We start from the raw sequence: 19,102 nt of genomic DNA on the forward strand, positions 1-19,102 counted from the left end.
TAAAGTGTCCGTTGTAGTACGGGTCAGTTCTTTTATTAATTTTCTATTCAATGAACCTTTTTATCAGTTTTTTTTTTGTGAAACGGTGTCTGGTATATTTCGACTTAATCATGGCAGCCACGCTGTACTTTTGTTTGTTTAGTGTTTATCAAAATGCTTAAGTAATTACACATCGCTTTAACGTAAGTTGGAAAAGGTTATGCAAACTTAATTTAAAAAGCCCTCTTGGATAATTTTGCTTTCCAACACGTGTTTATAGATCTAGCTTAGCTGCTTAAAATTAGTCTAATGGTTTGTTGCACGCTCATTAATGAGAAGCGTTAAATCAACTTGTAGATAAAACTGCAAATAAATTGTATCATATATAAAAATGAGCGGGAAAGTTAAATAACACTCAAACGCATAAGGCGTTTCAAACATGAGGCGATGGGTGGGACTGCGGTTTTGAAGACATTGATTGGCTCGCTTAGTTTACAGCTACTCCAATGAAATTCATTCGTGTTCTTTGTCCAATCACAACCCGCAATCAGAAAGCACATCTGGTCTCTGAAAATTTGCATGGGTGGTGAATAAATGGTTCCTTACATACCCACATATCCATTCATTGTGTTATTGAAACAGAGTGATCATGCCTGAGCCAGCGAAGTCTGCACCTAAGAAGGGGTCCAAGAAGGCCAATACTAAAACCGCTGTGAAGGGCGGTAAGAAGCGCAAGAGGTCCAGGAAGGAGAGCTATGCTATCTACGTCTACAAGGTCCTGAAGCAGGTTCATCCTAGTCTCAGCCTCAGACGCCACGCCCACAAACTGTTGGCTGAACGTCTGATGTTTTTCGTACACTTTTCTGGAAACCCTGTGAGAATGTCTAAAGTCGTCTTTTGATTGGTTGAAATAAACCGGATTTCCAGGAGACGCGAGTGTCGCGATTAGTTTCGGTCCCTGGAAAACAAAGCTCTGGCGTTCCATTGATGCAGAGAATCAGTCATGTCCACGTGGATAATAATGACCAGTTATCATGATCAGCTAAACATTGGACTCTCAAAAATATGCAAAGTTCGCAGCATAGACTCTCTAAAAGACGTCCAAGAGTTTAGCTTGAGGCAGTTAGTGGAGTCAAAAAGTTTGGTTCTCCTGAATTGCTTGTATGTGCTAAAAAGTGGAAAGATATGCTTCAAACAGACGTTTAACGGGAGCGTCTCATTGATGTGTCTGTTGATGAAGTGCACAACGTTGTTCTATGGTGAGTAATGTTGTTTATTTAGATGCTATTCAATTGCGGCTGGTTATTTCAATAACTGACTTGTTGCCAGCCGGCTCGTTATTGTGAGGAGTCCGAAACGTGACGCTAGACGAAACAAACTGTGATTGGTTGTTTGACATGTCGGTCAAACAGCTTGTGGGTGGGCTTTGTCCAGAAAAAGCAGCGAAAAACACCAGACCTTCAGTATGAAGGTCTGGCTACGCGAGACTAGGTTCATCCTGACACCGGGATTTCCTCTAAGGCCATGGGCATCATGAACTCTTTCGTTAATGATATTTTCGAGCGTATCGCCGGTGAGTCCTCTCGTCTCGCTCACTACAACAAGCGCTCCACCATCACATCGAGAGAGATTCAGACCGCCGTGCGTCTGCTGCTGCCTGGTGAACTCGCCAAACACGCCGTGTCTGAGGGAACAAAGGCCGTCACCAAGTACACCAGCTCCAAATAAATCTGTTGAAGCTTTCATCAACCCAAAGGCTCTTTTAAGAGCCACCCGCTTTATCGGTTAAAGAGTTTCCAGTTCTTAATACACTTCAGTGATAACTGAAAGTTTTTTATTTGTGAAAATGCAACTTTGTGACTAAATTTTGGAACTTAATGAAACGAGTGTTTACCACATTTAGCCAATACAATTAATTGGTCTTTGCTATGGCGTAACATGCTAGTTACAGTGTCTAATTTCTACTACATGCTACATCTTTTTTTTTTATTTATATACTTAACCTTTGTACAGCGCTTTGTGAATGCGTTTGCACTTAGCCTAGCCCCATTCATTCCTTAGGATCCAAACAGTGATGAATTTAGAAGCCGTCAAACACTTCTATGCTTTCCCTATTTAAAGATTCTTACATGATGAGTTACATGAGTAAGTATGGTGGCACAAAATGAAACATAAAAAATAAATAAAAATTAAACGTGGCGATTTAAGCAGATAAATAAGGAGAACTATGTTGTATGGGGAATGACTTCTGCCGTATAACTTGCATATAATAGGGAAAACATTGAAGTGTTTGGTGACTTCTAAATTCATCCCTGTTTGGATCCTAAGGAATGAATAGGGCCAGGCTAAATGCTAACAGATTCACAAAGTGCTGTACAAAGATTAAGTGCACGCATTGGAAAAAGTAGGCATGTAATAATTTGTTGAAGTTAGAACATTAAATATTGAAGAAGGGTGGTGTTTTTTTAATGCTTGCTAGAAAAGTCAGTGTTTCTTTTTAGGGATGTAACAGTGCACATAATTCCCGGTTCAGTATATGTACCTTTCTTTGTGATTTCGGTACGACTGGGATAAAACTACAAATCTACTAATATGTTTATTTTAATTTATTTTGAACAGACAGTAGTGCAAATTACAATTTGTTACACCTAGATGTAAATTTTAATGTTATATATGAAATCTGACAAGAACTATTAAAGGTTCTACACGTAACGTTTCTACTTAAACTAATCCATTTTCAATTGCCTTTGTGCGAATGTGTTGTAATCTCACATTAAAATGATCCACTTTGCGGGTTTTGCTATTACCTCTGAAAAAAAATATTATTATTTTTATGTGAAAGTACCGGGCCGGATTTGGCGCGAAATCCAGTGACGTCACCTGCATGCGCGCTCCCGAGCCACTCGCCTCGTCTACTGACTTTGCGCTCAACAGCGACGACACTGTCTGATAACAGACTGAAACGACCTGCTCCCAGCTCAACACAGACTCCAACACAAACTCCACATATTGTGAAGAAAAGTTATCTGCTGAAGTTCGTTAGGCAAAACGTGAATCGGATCAACTAAGGACAAAAACACGGATTAACATTGGCAGGGCATATGATATGAATTATGGAGAAACCTCCGCTTTGTTTTGGGTATAAAAACGGATCTGGAGTTTGCTTTCATCCTTTTGGACAGGTAAGCTAACATTACTACAAAGCATGTCAAATATATTTCGATTATCTGCTTTAGTTTTTTAGACGTTATTTCTTTTTGCTAGCCTTCGCTTTAACGTGTTTGCCCAGCCGTCGTCGATCGATGACGTAAAACTGCGGACGCGTTTGTTTGCATGCGTCCGCTTTTTAAAAGTCTTTAAACTCGTACAGTCTGACATTGATGGAAACTGAGATTATACAGTGTGACATGGACTAAACTACGATATTGATCGCACAGTGTGGCAAGCAACAACCCTAAAGGACTATTTTAAATAGCACAGTATATAGGTATGATGACAAAATTTTCAAAAACCCCAAAACTCTAAATTTATCACATGACTAGACAGAGCAGACATTACCATTTGCAAAGAAACAAGGATTGTAAAAATCTGTTGAGTATTGAGAAAGTTATGATATTTTTAATATTAGAAATCAGGGGAAAAAGTTATATATGGATGTCTATGGAATGTGTGTGACCGAAATGCTGCTTATTCACAAGTTTTTGCTTGTAACTTTCTCATTTTATCAGATATTTGCATGAAATTTTAACAGACGGTAGAATTTTGTTAGTACTTTCAAAATAAATTATAAACATTTACTGTTTTAGTTGGAATGGGCATCAAACTTTAGTTGGAATGTGCATCAGACCCATGCAACCATGGTTTTTAGAACGATTCCTGCAGTGGACGTTCTGACAGAGCGTTCACTGTAGTCTATTAATAGATACGTGACTACCAAATGTCCGCGGTTTATTTAAATACCTTCTCCACCATAGACTCAGACTACAATGTTTCAGTACCAAGATAAAAGATATTTATTTGGGTCCATCTACCTTTCATTAGAGACCAGAGCTTAGTGGAAGCACACCGCCCGGTTGAAACTGACACAAATGTTTAAACAGTTGCTGTGAATCAAAAACACCTCCGAGTTGAAAGTTAAAAATATGAAACGCTTCCGGTGGTCGGACTTGACCTATTTATTGTCATATTTAGTAAAAACATACTACAACCTTGCGGCGAAAAGTGGATATTGCATGACACACATTTAAAAGTACTGCGTGGGCTGAAACAGATTCTTCGACCCAGAAATTCGACGCGCGTGCCCGCGATGTCAGCATTGCTACAGTATATACCGGGCTTTACTGTTAATACTGAAATTGTTCAGTGTAGTTCACTAATCGTTTTCGTTATCTTACCGTAAATGTACGTAACACCACATAACAGGCTAAATGCAGTCAATTAAACGTTGCAGTGGGAGTTTACCTGAGTTTCCAGCGTGTTGTGTGATGCTTTCTCCGGTGTGTTAAATCTCAGTCTGGCCGTCGCTCATGAGTTCGAGGACGCGCTTGTAAACTTATTGGTTGCAATCTGAAACACCACCGCTAGAGGCCGCTGTAAACTACATACAGTGCCTTTAACATGTAGACTTTATACTTTATAGACTACCTGTTAAGCATTAGGGGTGTAACGTTATGCAAAAATCACGGTTCGGTGCGTACCTCGGTTTTGAAGCCACATTTCGGTTCATTTTCGGTACAGTAAGGGAAAAATGCAAACATTAAACTGCAGGTTGTTTATTACTATAAACTTTTTTACAATTTGTTTACACTTTTTTTAAACACTTTTTATTAAAATATAATATATAAAATATATATAAAAGGAAAAAAATAATAAATAAAATACTACTGCAAAGTTCACATTGTTTTTTACATTTTTATAACAGTAGGTAACTCTTTTCTTAACCTTCTCTTAAACTTTTTCTATTTAAACCTTGCACTAAACTAACAAATTCAATTCCTGAATACATTTATGAACTATTAGCCTACATTTTTGCCACCAAAAATTTTCTGTTTTGATTTATTTTGGATTGTTTAACTCACAGTATTGAATTGGTTATGTACCATCTCTGTATAAAAATAATATTACTGCTCTATGTGTAACTGCATAGCAAGCAACATGATGATATACTTATTATACACTCATTTTGAGATTAGTGAGTTGCATACATAGCCATCTTTGATCTTTTACACGTTTCTCCTAATCTTTGCTTGTGTCGTCAATGTAAGCTGTGACTTAAACTAACCCCTCTGCAGCTGAGTTGGTGTTGTGATCTACCGCATAACTTAATCCAGAGCACACACAGAACTCTGACAACTGCGGGTTTCAGCGCCATAGAAAAGCATTGTAAAATCCTAAGCTTATATCAATTTTATTGGGTTTATGCTGCCATAATGGTAAAACACTGTGCCTGGGGTACTTGTAACACTTATCCCAGGTATTTTGGGAGGATGGGCAATACAATTTATTATACATTTATTAATATTTTATTCCATTTTCTAAGCCCAAACAAGACAGAGCAAAATGTCACTTAATGTCCAGATCAACAAGGATGTATACATTTGTTCTAAGGCAAGTCGAATTAAGGGGGACAGGGCTTAGCGATAGGTTAATTCTTAAAACTGAATAATGGCACATAAATGCCTTCAGTTCTTAACTCTTATAAAACATGAATTATAGCACAGATTAAACACTGTATGTTTAAGTTAATGTAAAGCACGCCTTCTCACATTGCCAGCAGGTGGTGTTATGACTGTAACTGAATATTGCCAAGTTGATGTGTGCAGGTCAGGACCATTATCAAACCTGTGACGTCTGATGTAGGTTAGACAGTGTAAGTCATTGTTTCAACAGCCTGTTTCATGGTAAAACGCCAACATTTGTCAGGCCGCTACAGACACACCCTCCAACAAAAAGTCAAAATCTCCGCAATTTAGCATCACAAAGGCCTTTATATAAGGTAGACCAAGGAGGAATTTTTTAAAGTATGATGTCCGGAAATGGAAAAGAGAACACTGGTTGTAGAGAAGTTTCTTTTGAACTGATATTATCTTACACTATTTAACATCAGTCAAACACATACAAGAAACAAACAAACCTTTATTTTATTTTCACTCTAAATTCTTCTGAGTTATTTTTAACCCAATGCCGGGTAAATATGGGACAGAAGGCATGCTAAGTTGTATGCTATTTATTACCTCAGAAAGTTATTTACAACTGAAAGGTTTTATCCCCAAAGATAGTATACATTACATTTGTTTCAGTTGTATTTAATCTATAATAAACCTTGAAATTACCACATTGTCAAACAATTTAAAACAGCATGAAAAAATAGCTAATAGTTGTATATAACAGTAAGACGCAAATTATTTCATTCTTCATATCTGGTGCAGATGGAGTTGCGTAGTTCAGTTTGAGGAAGGCTGATCCAGCGCTGATCTTCAGACTGAACTGCTCCAGATCTCACAGTGTCACAGCTCTTATCTACTGTAGTGTTCACCCAATTCTGATAGCAAACCATCTGTCCATTCATCCAGAACCAAACACCCAGAGCACAGGAGTGACGTAACCCCAACCACACCTCTGGAGTAGAGGCCTGTTTAACCAATACTGACACCCTGCGCTGAATCTCCTCTGAATCAACCGAAACCAAATCCACATGATGCTGTCTACAGTAACTCAGAGCATCAGACCAGCTCAGACTCTCATTGATCAATACCAGCTTATCTGAACACACAATAAACCACAATGACATCAGTCACACACAAACATGAAGGAAAATACTGTTAATGAATCTGATTTAATTCTGATAATGAAGAAAGCTTTGACATAAAGAAACACTGATATTTATTACTCACCTTCATGACACACAAAAGTCTGAGAGTTACTACAAACTGCATTATTCCATTGACCCCGATCCTTCATTTTGACCTCAGTACATATTTCATTAGGAATAGTACTGGGTTTAGAAATCCAGTATCTGAAGGTGGAGTCACTCTTATCTGACCACTCCCATGAGTCACTGAACAGACCGATCCAGACAGATATCTGAGTGTAATTAATGAACTTCTGAATCTGTTCACTCTCATTCTGGTTCCTCACACTCGCCAGATCAGTATGATTCTCTCTGCAGAAACTCTGAGCATCTCTCCACATCATTTGAGTAGTTTCATAGATGAATCCTTTGATTGTGTCTGTTTAAGGAAGAAATAAAGAATATATATTATTTTCAATTGTCAATCTTCAGACACTCTTTATTATAAAATTTATGAGCTGCTGTGTGTGTGTGTGTGTGTGTGTGTGTGTGTGTGTGTGTGTGTGTGTGTGTGTGTGTGTGTGTGTGTGTGTGTGTGTGTGTGTGTGTGTGCTTGCTTGCGTGTGTACTTGCGTTTTTTTTGTCTTTCTGTCTTTGTTTGTATTTCTCTTAGTCAGTCACTTTACAGTATGTGGTGAGTTTTTTAGACAAATGTTTTAACAAATACACATGCTGTACTTAAGGATTTTACTTAAGGTTTTAAGGATTAAAATTAAAATTTTTAGCATCCTTTTTTAATGTTTAGTGGTAAAGGTCAGGGAATAAGCTGATCTTAATGCTTCTTAATCACACACATAGTTTGTTGAAGGTGAGTCACATGCTATTTCTGTGTCTTTACTGTCTGTTGTTGTCATGAAAAGTTTACATATGATTTGTGTTTTGTTTAGTGAACGTTTGTTGTAATTTTAGGAAGCTGCACTCACCATTGTAGCAGATGAACTCTTGCTTCTGATCACAGTACTGAGAATTAAATTTTCCATTTTTCATATATACACAATTACCATTAGCCTCACTTTTTATTTCCCAGTTTATATAGTTTACAGGATCACCCATAGACCACTTCCATTTATAAACACCTGTATTGTTAAGTCCAATCCAGACGCCAATATCCCCACTGTTATTTACTTGACTAATCAGCTGTTTCATGTCATTCATGTTGTCGACTGTGGCCAGATCAGCGTAGTGCTCTCTGCAGTAACTCTGAGCTCCAGTCCAGGTCTTATTCATGTTTATATAGTGATAGCGGTGAGGAATGCATTCAGATAATGAACAGATAGCTGTGAAAGAGAGAGTTTGATTTTTTATTAAAACAGAGTCAAATCTTATCACATTTTAAACAAAATATAAACCATAAACATGTACTTACCAATGAGAAGTCTTAAATATAGTGTTTGTGCCATTTCTAAAGGATTAAACATACAGAAAAAAATCAGACTCTTCTGGATAAAATTACTGTTTTTTATTAAATGTCTGTTTAATTGTACTTAATTCTGATTGGTCAGTTGACACCTTCCAAGTTTATTTATTCTCCAATAACAACCACAAAATCTAAAAACAGATTGTAACGAGGCTGGATCCATACTGTATATGCAGCTTTATTGACAGCACGGTAAACAATTGTCAGGCAGGGCAAACAGGTCAATCAAACAAGAGCATAACAAGTAAACAGGGGTCAGTGTCAGAGTAATGCTTCAGTATCCGTGCAGTATGTTGCTTGGGTAATGAGCCACAGGTGCGGGGTAATAAGTGGAGTGTGTGGCATGATGGGAGTTGTAGTTTTAATACTCCGGTGAACTTTTCCCCGCTGACCACGCTGATAACGCTGAAGTTTTTTAAGCATCTCACCAACCAACCCCCCCCCCCCCCACACACACACACACACACCTGCCACCTCGACCCAATTCCCACCCATTTCTTACAGGCCATTTCAGATACACTCGCACTAACACTGGCACACATCATCAACACCTCCATGCTCACTGGTACATTTCCATTGTAGCGTCTGGCTGGGGTGCCACGACTGTTGGATCTGATTTACAGTTGAATTATGATATCATAACTAAATTTCCCTCTTAATCCCCTAAGGTCTCTTGATATCAACCATTGTACCTAGTTTCGAACTCCTCAACAGAGAGCTGATAAGGTGTGAATGGTCCTGCAGAGGCGCAAGGAATGTCTTTGATGAGACCATACAAAAAACTCTTTTAGGTCTGGTCTGTAAATACATACGGTATATGCATGCTTGATGTATGTTGTCTGTCTTTTTGAAAACTTTTTAAAATAACCTGTATTCTCATGTACAATTTTGTTTTTATAACTAAGTCTAGATTACCTCTGACAAATAGAGATGTTTAGTTCCCCTTCGAGGGAACTCGAGCTGCGTCGCCGAAGCTACGCTATGGGAACGCCCTCTGCGTGATTGCGTCTGAAGCACGTATGTCAAATCAGTCCAATGGTCAAGTGACACGCCACAGGCGGGCGACGTGGGAACCAGGAAGCCACAAAAAGAGCACCCAGCAAGCCAACCCCAGCCCCCTGCGCCTCAGCAAGCGAGTGTGTGTCATGTCTAAGTCCAAACAAAGTTTTAAGGAGTGTGCTTCCCCGTGTCCTCGTTTCATTACGAGCGAGGACTCGCATCATCTCTGTGTTATGTGCCTCGGGGCACAACACGCACGATCGTCTCTTGAGAGGGGTGGTTGTGCACATTGTGATAGGATGCCGCTCCGTACGTTGCGCTCGCGGCTCGCACTCTTCGAGGAGGGTGGTGAGCCGTGTGTTCCCCACGGTTCTGGCCCCGCTGCTGCCGAGGCAGAGCGGAAGCTGCGATCGTGGGGATCACAACTAGATCTCGCGGACGAGCTTGAGACGGGTCTTCCCCTTTCTCAGCCTTCACCCGCGGGATCTAGTGCCCCGTCTCTGGATTCGGAAGCCCGCGCTGCGGTTTCTTCCGCCCAGGGTGGGAGCCCAGATTTGCATTTATCGTCGTCCGAGGAAGTCGATATTATGTCTGTAGACGTGGTGGACGCTGAGGAGCCCTCTCATTCGTCCCCCGCGTTTGATGATTTATTGGAGGTTGTCACTAATGCCGTGGCTCGCTTAAAATTAGACTGGCCGGCGGAGACACAGAGCGCGCGTCCTCAGAGCATGTTAGACGAGCGCTTTTTAAAACAGAAACCTCAACCTTCGCGGCGCAACATGCCTTTCTTTCCTGATCTCCACAGCGAGCTGTCGAGATCATGGAAAGCTCCGTATTCAGCCCGTGTTCATACCCCTCACGCCACCATGTATTCCAACATTGTGGGGATGGGTGAACACGGATATTTAACGATGCCCCGGGTGGAGCAGACGCTTGCGAGCTATCTCTCCCCCGCTGCGGCGTCATCATTGAAATCACCTTCGCTTCCCACGAAACCGGTTAGGTTAACTTCATCGTTAGTGGGTAAAGCTTATAAGTCTGCAGGGCAGGCTGGGGCTTCACTGCATACCTTAGCTGTCTTACAGGCGTACCAAGCAGAACTGCTTAAAGATTTAGATGCCGAGGCGGGGGGTACGTCTGATATATTTAAAGAGCTTCGTCGAGTCACTGATGTGTCACTCAGGGCGATTAAAGAGACTGCGAAAGCCGTGGGTAGATCTATGGGAGCTCTCGTAGCCACGGAACGCCATTTATGGCTTAATCTGTCCGAGCTTAAAACCTCAGATAGGGCATTTCTCTTAGACGCGCCAGTTGCGCCTTCCGGTCTTTTCGGCGATGCCGTTAATACTGTCGTCGAGAGATTTGCGGAGGCTCGTAAGCAGTCGGCGGCGTTTGAACGCTATCTCCCCCGCCGTGCTCTTGATTCTAGGGCTGCTGGGCGGGAGCAGCCATCGACATCATATAGAGCATCGCAAAAGCATAGTGTTGCCACTCATGGTCCCCCTCAAAAGAACTGGGGTTCGGGCGGTCGTACTCAGACATCATCCAAGCAGAAAACAGACCTGAGGGCTGTTATTATGGCGAGGAAGGCGTCGGCTAAAAAGAAGTCCTGAGGGACGTAGTGTCATATTTCCGAGGGCAGCCCCCAATCGGGGAGAGCCGGCAGTCACCTCACAACACGGTGCCCGTCTCTTCTCGATGCCCTCGGGATGCCAGTGTGTTAACCCCGCCGCAGTGTGTGTTTCGGGGCACAGCGGCTTCATATTCTTGTGTGCCTCGTGCGCGGGGCACGCAACACCTCTCTCCGAGGAGGGAGGCATTAATATCACCCAGGTTGAACCCTGCCAGTCTGGTTCAGGGCACCGGGAAAAGTTACAAAATTCAGTTTTGCAACCAGCCACCCCAATTCAACGGCGTGTTATCTACCATAGTTTGTGCTGGGCAGACTCTAACAATGGAACAAGAAGTAGAAACTCTCTTGTGCAAGGAAGCCATAGAATGTGTTCCTCCTCACAACAGGGAGTCAGGGTTTTACAGCCGCTATTTCATAGTTCCAAAGAAAGACGCGGGGTTACGTCCGATTTTAGATCTACGTCATCTGAACCGGTCTGTTGCAAAACTAAAGTTCAAGATGTTAACTATAAAGCAGATCGTCACACAAATCAGATCCGAGGACTGGTTTGTGACGATAGATCTAAAAGACGCGTATTTTCACATATCTATCCTCCCGCAACACAGGAGATTCCTGAGGTTCGCCTTCGGGGGCGTGGCTTACCAATATCGGGTTCTCCCTTTCGGTCTATCTCTGTCACCCCGTACATTTACAAAGTGCATGGATGCAGCGCTGGCTCCATTACGACTCCGGGGCATCCGTGTCTTAAACTACATAGACGATTGGCTAATTTTAGCCCAATCAGAGAGTATGGCAGCGCAGCATCGAGATGCTGTGCTGACCCACATGAGAGAACTGGGGTTAAAGCTAAATGCAAAGAAAAGCATGCTCTCTCCATTCAGAGGACAGCTTTTCTTGGCGTTATATGGGATTCAACAACAATGCAGGCACATCTGTCCCCTGCTCGTGTGGAATCCATTCTTTTGGCTGTAGGCAGAGTGAAGTTAGGCCAGTCACACACTGTAAAACAATTTCAGAGGTTGTTGGGGCTCATGGCAGCAGCGTCCAATGTGATACCCCTTGGGCTGCTTCACATGAGACCGCTACAGTGGTGGCTAAAAACCAAAGGGTTTTCCCCGAGGGGTTACCCGTTCCGTCTGATCAAGGTCATGCGCAGATGTCTTCGTGCCTTAGATCTGTGGAAGAGACCATGGTTTCTCTCCCAAGGTCTGATGTTGGGGGCTCAGTACCGTCGAGTTACACTGACAACGGATGCTTCCCTCACAGGCTGGGGAGCAACTATGGGGAGCCATCTGGCTCATGGATTATGGGGGGCCAGACAGCTCAGCTGGCATATAAATTGCCTAGAGATGATGGCAGTGTTTTATGCCCTGAGATGTTTCATCCCTCACCTGCGGGGCCATCATGTGTTAGTCCGGACAGACAACACGTCGGTAGTCACGTACATCAACCACCAGGGGGGTTTGCGTTCACGCCCTTTGTACAAATTGGCGCGGCATATCCTTCTGTGGACACAGGGGAAGTTGCTGTCCCTCAGAGCAGTATACATTCCCGGGTGTCTGAATCGGGGAGCAGACGTCCTGTCGAGACAGGGGCTGAGGCCCGGGGAGTGGAGGCTCCACCCTCAGGTGGTGGAGTCCATCTGGACGCGATTTTACCAGGCGGAAGTGGATCTGTTTGCGTCCCGAGAGACGACACACTGTCCGCTATGGTTTTCTCTCACACATCCAGCACCGCTGGGACTGGATGCCATGGTTCAGCCATGGCCGAGGCTACGGCTGTACGCTTTTCCCCCGATCGCTCTGCTCCCGTGAGTTCTGGAGAGGGTTCGTCGCAACAACGTCCTCTTGTTGTTGGTAGCCCCTTTTTGGCCGAACCGAATATGGTTCTCGGACCTGGTGTCCCTCCTCGACGGCTCACCTTGGGAAATACCCGTCAGGAGGGATCTCCTCTCTCTGGCGGGTGGCTCGATTCTTCACCCCCGCCCAGAGTTATGGAAACTGTGGGTCTGGCCTCTGAGGGGGCCAGACTCATAGAATCTGGTCTCTCAGCTGAGGCTGCTGAGACCATTCTTCACTCCAGAGCTCCCTCCACGAGGAAGCTTTATGCCTTTAAATGGAGAGTTTTTACTTCCTGGTGCAGCAAACACCTGCATGACCCTGTGAACTGCCCAATTGGTACAGTCTTGGAGTTTCTGCAGGAAAAGTTCACCGCAGGGTTATCTCCTTCTACACTGAAGGTGTATGTGGCGGCCATCTCGGCTTACCATGTTCCTTTGGTTGGGCAATCCCTTGGGAGAGCCCCGCTGGTGGTTCGCTTCCTTCGTGGCACTCGGAGGCTGAGGCCTGTAGTCCGACCCAGGGTCCCAGCTTGGGACCTGGCCGTTGTGCTGGAAGGTCTGTCCATGGCTCCGTTTGAGCCCATTGAGACCGTTCCAGTCAAGTTTGTGGCACTTAAGACAGTACTTCTGTTGGCAGTCACTTCTCTGAGGAGAGTGGGTGACCTTCAGGCCCTGTCGGTTTCCCCTACGTGCCTTGAATTCGCACCGGGGATGGTTAAGGCTTTCTTGTACCCAAGGCCCAGCTATGTGCCTAAGGTACCGACTAATGTGCCACGACCTGTCGTACTTCAGGCCCTCTGTCCTCCCCCATTTAGGGATAGGAATCAGGAAAAGCTTAACTTGGTGTGTCCAGTGCGAGCACTGGATGCCTATGTTCACAGATCTTCTTTGTGGAGGAGGTCTGAGCAACTGTTTGTGTGCTTTGGCTCGCCCAAGAAAGGCCTGCCGGCGACCAAGCAGACACTCAGTAAGTGGATAGTTGAGACTATCTCTCTGGCTTATGAGACCACTGGACGGCCTTCACCTATCGCCGTCAGGGCTCATTCTACCCGGGGTATGGCAGCCTCTTAGGCCTTGTGGCTAGGGGCTTCAATGCAGGATGTCTGTGATGCGGCAGGCTGGTCCTCTCCGCTCACATTCGTTCGGTTTTACGAGTTAGATGTTGGTGCTACGCCTGGAGCCCAGGTGCTCATGTCTTAAGCTGTGCGCGTTTTTACACACAGACAGGCATTTGGTAGTATGGTGTTTTGGTACATCGTTCCCATAGCGTAGCTTCGGCGACGCAGCTCGAGTTCCCTCGAAGGGGAACGTCTCGGGTTACGAATGTAACCATTGTTCCCCGAGAAGGGAACGAGACGCTGCGTCTCCCTGCCATACTCCCTGCATCCCTGTCTCGTCTTGCTTCGGCACAATTTAGCTGAAGTTGGCTTGCTGGGTGCTCTTTTTATAGCTTCCTGGTTCCCACGTCACCCGCCTATGACGTGTCACTTGACCATTGGACTGATTTGACATACGTGCTTCAGACGCAATCACGCAGAGGGCGTTCCCATAGCGTAGCTTCGGCGACGCAGCGTCTCGTTCCCTTCTCGGGGAACAATGGTTACATTCGTAACCCGAGACGTTTTGTAAGATAATTTCCTGAATAAATATAGCACCTCCCCAAAGGACACTGCATGGGGGCAAAATGAGTGCCCAGGAAGGCAACTTTCTACGATTCACAGTGGATTTCCGACACATTTGGGTTTCAAGACACACCTTTAGGGTGTCATACATTTGTATTCTTATTCTCTCATCTACCATTTGTATGGAGATGTGATGTTTGACAATCAAGAGTATCTATCTGTCTGCAGATTTACCATTTGTATGGAGATGTGATGTTTGACAATCAAGGGTAGCTCTTTTCTATTGAAATGTCTCATTGCAAGTGGTTACAATGGTCTCACTCATATAACAACAGAATTCAATGTTAAAGTATATGTGAAACTTCATTCAATGTTAATAGACACCTCCCATTCTAAGCTTAAGCCAATCACCCACTGTATACAAATTAAGGACAGCCCTTAGTTTTACAACAACCAATCAGTACCAAATTCCTATATGTTTTGTTCTCTGGTTATTAAAGGAGATGTGTAGAAGATTTAGACGGGACTTTCGATATCTAGAAATGCACCGCCATGATGCTGTATCTTTGATACAGCATCATGTTTCTTTTTTATTTTATTTTGAGGAATCTGTAACCAGATCTTCATCTCCTTACCAGGTATGCAATGGTTTTTCGTTTGTTTCGTATTTGAATTGGAATGTAAATTGGCTTCTGAATTATGTGCTACCTACCTGGTTAATAAATTGTTACATTTGCATTCATTCTAATTTGCTCTGTATCATTGACTCTTCTAAGTTACAATAAGTATTATCCTTTGTCACCATAAATCTATAACCGGGGTGTAAATTCATGCTAATTGTCTATATCGATGAACTAAGAGGTTCAGCCATTACTTTACTATATGTGGTACTATATATTATCAGATGATAAGTCAGGACCTCTGATCAGTATCTCTACTACAATTATAGTTTTGAGTTCTGTATTAAGTTGGATATAGTTGGCTGGGTTGCATAATATTTTCTAATGATAATTAAGGGCACGCATGGGGCAGTTGCTTCAACCATTTCCTCTGGTTACACGGATAGACTAATTATTTAACCCTAACTAAGTTGAGGGTAATTGTAATGATTATTCGAGGGCTATATAAGTCAGGACCTCTGGTGCGGTTAAGTTTAATTATTTAACCCTAACTAAGTTGAGGGTAATTGTTATGATTATTCGAGGGCTATATAAGTCAGGACCTCTGGTGTGGTTGAGTTTTATGTTTCAGAATCCGCACAACGGCCGGTGTGGGCTGATATGATATTGGTAATCGAATGAATGAGTTCAATGTTAACATGAGTAAATGGAATGATCAAATGTTTATCCAAATTCTATATTTATATCAATTTGATTCATATTACAATACGTTTTATATCTTTGGAGTCAGGTGTAAAGTTGCGTAACGTTAATTTGTCTTTATAAGCGCCGGAAAAGACCGAACGCGCTATAACTCATCGCCAGCGTTTGGATTCCGTCGTTGGGCCAAACGGATGGATGGGGCCATATTTGTTCCCCTTACAGTTTGTTATTCATACATCGGAATGAATCACAACTTATTGCTTATTTAAACCATTCATATTTGGTATCAAACTGATCACCTTTCAATTTCCTCTTCATTGATAAATATGGTAAAACAATCCATTATATTTATTCAATGATCCGGACTGACACCCTGCAAAGGAACCTGGAGGCCATAAATATGCAAATTAACAGTTACGGTGACAAAGAAAGTTTCCCCTGCTCAGCTCCCCTTGGCCGATTCAAACTTGGTTGGGCATGTCTTTCTCGAAGGTTAAATATCGAACTTGTCTTCTTCAGGCCCCCTTCTCTCTTTCTTTGTCACCTTAACTGTTAATTTGCATATTTATGGCCTTCAGGTTCCTTTGCAAAATATCAGTCCGGATCATTGAATAAATATAATGAATTGTTTCACCTGAGTTTGTGACCAATAATTAATTTTCAATTATTAGAAAACTACCAATCCACTTCTGGAACTTTCGGAACAACTCTTCAAATGGACTTGGACTGGTTCATTGTCTGTTTTTCCATCAAAAGCCCAAGACTTTTACACACATTCGGATTTGCTTTGCACCAGACCACACAAGTATCCAAAAAGGTTCTATATCATAAAATATAGCTGCATTTAAGACAAGCCCTTTTTTAAATGTTAAATGTTTGTTTGTCTATAGTCAGTTATATCTCATATAATCCCAGTAGTCAATAAATATATATTATTCATATTCATCCATGGATGCCTCCTTAGTTCTGATTAAATTCAAAGTCACTTTAACTTTCGATCAATGCTACCTCACGCTCAATGTTTTTTTTAGAATTAACTTACAATTATGGATATATTTGCTGGACGAATTAATCAATTAATTGTTATTAATAATTCTGCTTAATCCTACAAAATATATATTTAATGACAATTAAATGTATGTATTTGCCTTTGAGCCAGGGCCGGCGTCAAGGGGGGGCATTCGCGGGCCGTGCCCCCCCAAACAGGTTGTTGTGGGCCTCTCGGCTTGGATGAAGAAACACCGCCTTTAATTGAACCTTACGAAAACTGAGCTGCTTGTATTTCCGGCAAAACCCTAGATAATGCATGGTCTGTCTATTTAAGTCAAACGTGCCGCAGAAGCTCTGAAAAGTGAAGCCAAAATGTCTCGATCGCCCCCCAGTGACTTGTGCCAGTATAGGTCATAAACCCAGCCTCCCCATGTTAATCACTCTGATGTAAATTCAAGTGTTTGTTTTTAAAATAAGTTTGTTTATAGTTAGTTATTTAATTCTATAAAAACAGTGATGTCACGTCATGATTGACAGCTGTGATATGCGCATTCTGCGCGAGCGAGGGCAGGGCCATACTTTCGCGGCTTTTCTTCCTGCTCACTACTGTGCAGGACTGGTCCCGAAATCGCTACTGCACAGAATCAAGACCCAAGATGTCAGCACCATATCGGGACATGGCTTCACTTTTAACCAATGGAAGAGACCGAACGGGCGTCGTCCATCTTTTTTTACAGTCTATGATTCAAGTGGGCAACACAACCATCACTCATTCCAAAACTGCCAGAAACCTTGACGTAATCTATGACGACCAACTGTCCTTTACTGATTACAATGCAAACACAGCGCAGTCATGTCGATTTGCATTATACATTATCAGGAAGATACGCCCCTTTCTTACAGAGCATACTGCACAACTCCTGATCCAAGCCCTGGTAATCTCTAGGTTGGACTTTTGCAATGCTCTCCTTGTTGGCCTTTCTGCACAGAGCATCAACCCAAACTGGTTCAGATCACAGCAACTTGGCTCATGTAAAAGGGCTCATGTAACGCCGCTCTTAATCTCTCTACACTGGCTACCTATTGAAGCGTGTGTCAGGTATAAGTCACTACTGCTCTCTTACAGAACTTTCACTGGCACTGCACTGGCATACTTTCACACTTTCCTGCATTCCTACACCCAATCCAGAACCTTACATTCAGCAAAAAGGAGTGCTGCCTTGTCTTGCCTTCATGAAAGGGCACTAAATCACATTCCCGCTCATGTTCCTTCACTATTCCCTGCTGGTGGAATGATCTTCCTATAGGAGTCCGATCAGCCACATCTCTCGCTACATTAAAAAAACAGCTAATAACTAATCTTTTCCAAATATACTTGACAAATTGATACTGATGGTAGACACATATCTTCTATCTTAACTAACTCTAATTTAACTAACTCTCTTTTTCTCTCAACAGGTATAGTCTTGTTATATTTGTGAAAACTTGTAACTCGGCATAAGAAACTCTTGTATTATTGACTCCCTATGACTCCCTCGCTTGATTCCTTATCTTTGTAAGTCGTTTTGGATAAAAGTGTCTGCTAAATGTCTAAATGTAAATGTATATGTAAACTTAAATGCTCGGGATCATTGTAGAGGCGTATGTGACACAGATACTACAAGTCATCTTAACTGGTATTAATGATATTTCTCATGCCAACATAAACAATATACCTTTAAAAAAAAATTAACCCAGTTTAGGAGTAGTAGAAGTTTAAAGTATTTTTTTAGCAATCACATTAAAACAGTGTCATGCCAAAAGTATAATTTAAATAGGAATGAGAATGTAAGTTGTTCTTACTTTTGATGTTGTTGTGTTTCTCTCCTGAATCTGCTGTGTCTCTGTCTGTATGTGCATATGTGATTATATGATATCTGCTCTTCAGCACATCACATTATTTGGTTATTTCCGTTGAAAGTTATTTTCATATTTTATTTCCTTCTTATTTGTGTGTAGATGTCCGGACGTCACGTAACCCATTTTCTTTACGCCATCATCAGTGTAAGGACAGGAGGAGCGAATAAGTGAATAGCACCAGCAGGAGTTTCATAGCAAAACAGTTCACTGCACACTTTAATTCAAAAGATATATAGATGTAACATAACAGATCTCTATAATGCCTCTTAATGTGTATCGGCCCAGTTATTTTCCACATTTAAAACTTTTTCATGTCATTTCAGGGTTACTGTTAAACATAAAACTCATATACAACATGTTGAAATAGTAGATTTGTAAGGTATAAACAGTCTGGTTTAATTGTTCAATCAATATCAGCACTCAAGCGCTCTTTGCCTGCCAAAAGGGCAGATTTTAGGCTGCGTGACGTCAGGAACTTGGTTTCGAGGATGTGTATGAAAACCAACGCTTGCCTACCTGAGACTTTTTTTTTAAGCTTTACATGTAGGCTA

The 19,102-nt window shown here is 42.2% G+C and overlaps 2 protein-coding genes across 2 annotated transcripts; one reads left to right on the top strand and one right to left on the bottom strand.

Annotated features, from left to right (window-relative positions):
• The first annotated feature begins 622 nt into the window (after positions 1 to 622).
• Positions 623 to 1,707, top strand: LOC141364146 (histone H2B-like). The gene is made up of 2 exons (XM_073868246.1): positions 623 to 766; positions 1,471 to 1,707. Exons 1-2 carry the CDS (start codon positions 629 to 631, stop codon positions 1,705 to 1,707), a joined length of 375 nt encoding a protein of 124 aa, XP_073724347.1. The 5' UTR covers positions 623 to 628.
• Positions 1,708 to 6,199: 4,492 nt separating this feature from the next.
• Positions 6,200 to 18,538, bottom strand: LOC129433516 (macrophage mannose receptor 1-like). Its single transcript, XM_073868247.1, has 5 exons — positions 18,495 to 18,538; positions 8,196 to 8,231; positions 7,753 to 8,106; positions 6,873 to 7,208; positions 6,200 to 6,741 (listed from the first exon to the last, which is right to left on the bottom strand). Exons 2-5 carry the CDS (start codon positions 8,227 to 8,229, stop codon positions 6,386 to 6,388), a joined length of 1,080 nt encoding a protein of 359 aa, XP_073724348.1. The 5' UTR covers positions 8,230 to 8,231; positions 18,495 to 18,538; the 3' UTR covers positions 6,200 to 6,385.
• Between the last annotated feature and the right edge of the window lie 564 nt (positions 18,539 to 19,102).

Source organism: Misgurnus anguillicaudatus, chromosome 6 (assembly GCF_027580225.2).
Source record: "Misgurnus anguillicaudatus chromosome 6, ASM2758022v2, whole genome shotgun sequence".
Taxonomy (NCBI): domain Eukaryota; kingdom Metazoa; phylum Chordata; class Actinopteri; order Cypriniformes; family Cobitidae; genus Misgurnus; species Misgurnus anguillicaudatus.

What these genes read in the sequence shown, in the direction of transcription:
- LOC129433516 (XM_073868247.1), bottom strand. Translation starts at nt 8,229, where the DNA reads ATGGCACAAACACTATATTTAAGACTTCTCATTG. An exon ending in ATATTTAAGACTTCTCATTG is followed by an intron (nt 8,107 to 8,195) that starts GTAAGTACATGT and finishes TCTCTTTCACAG; the next exon opens with CTATCTGTTCATTATCTGAA. An exon ending in AGAGTTCATCTGCTACAATG is followed by an intron (nt 7,209 to 7,752) that starts GTGAGTGCAGCT and finishes TTCCTTAAACAG; the next exon opens with ACACAATCAAAGGATTCATC.
- LOC141364146 (XM_073868246.1), top strand. Translation starts at nt 629, where the DNA reads ATGCCTGAGCCAGCGAAGTCTGCACCTAAGAAGGGGTCCAAGAAGGCC. An exon ending in TCTACAAGGTCCTGAAGCAG is followed by an intron (nt 767 to 1,470) that starts GTTCATCCTAGT and finishes ACGCGAGACTAG; the next exon opens with GTTCATCCTGACACCGGGAT.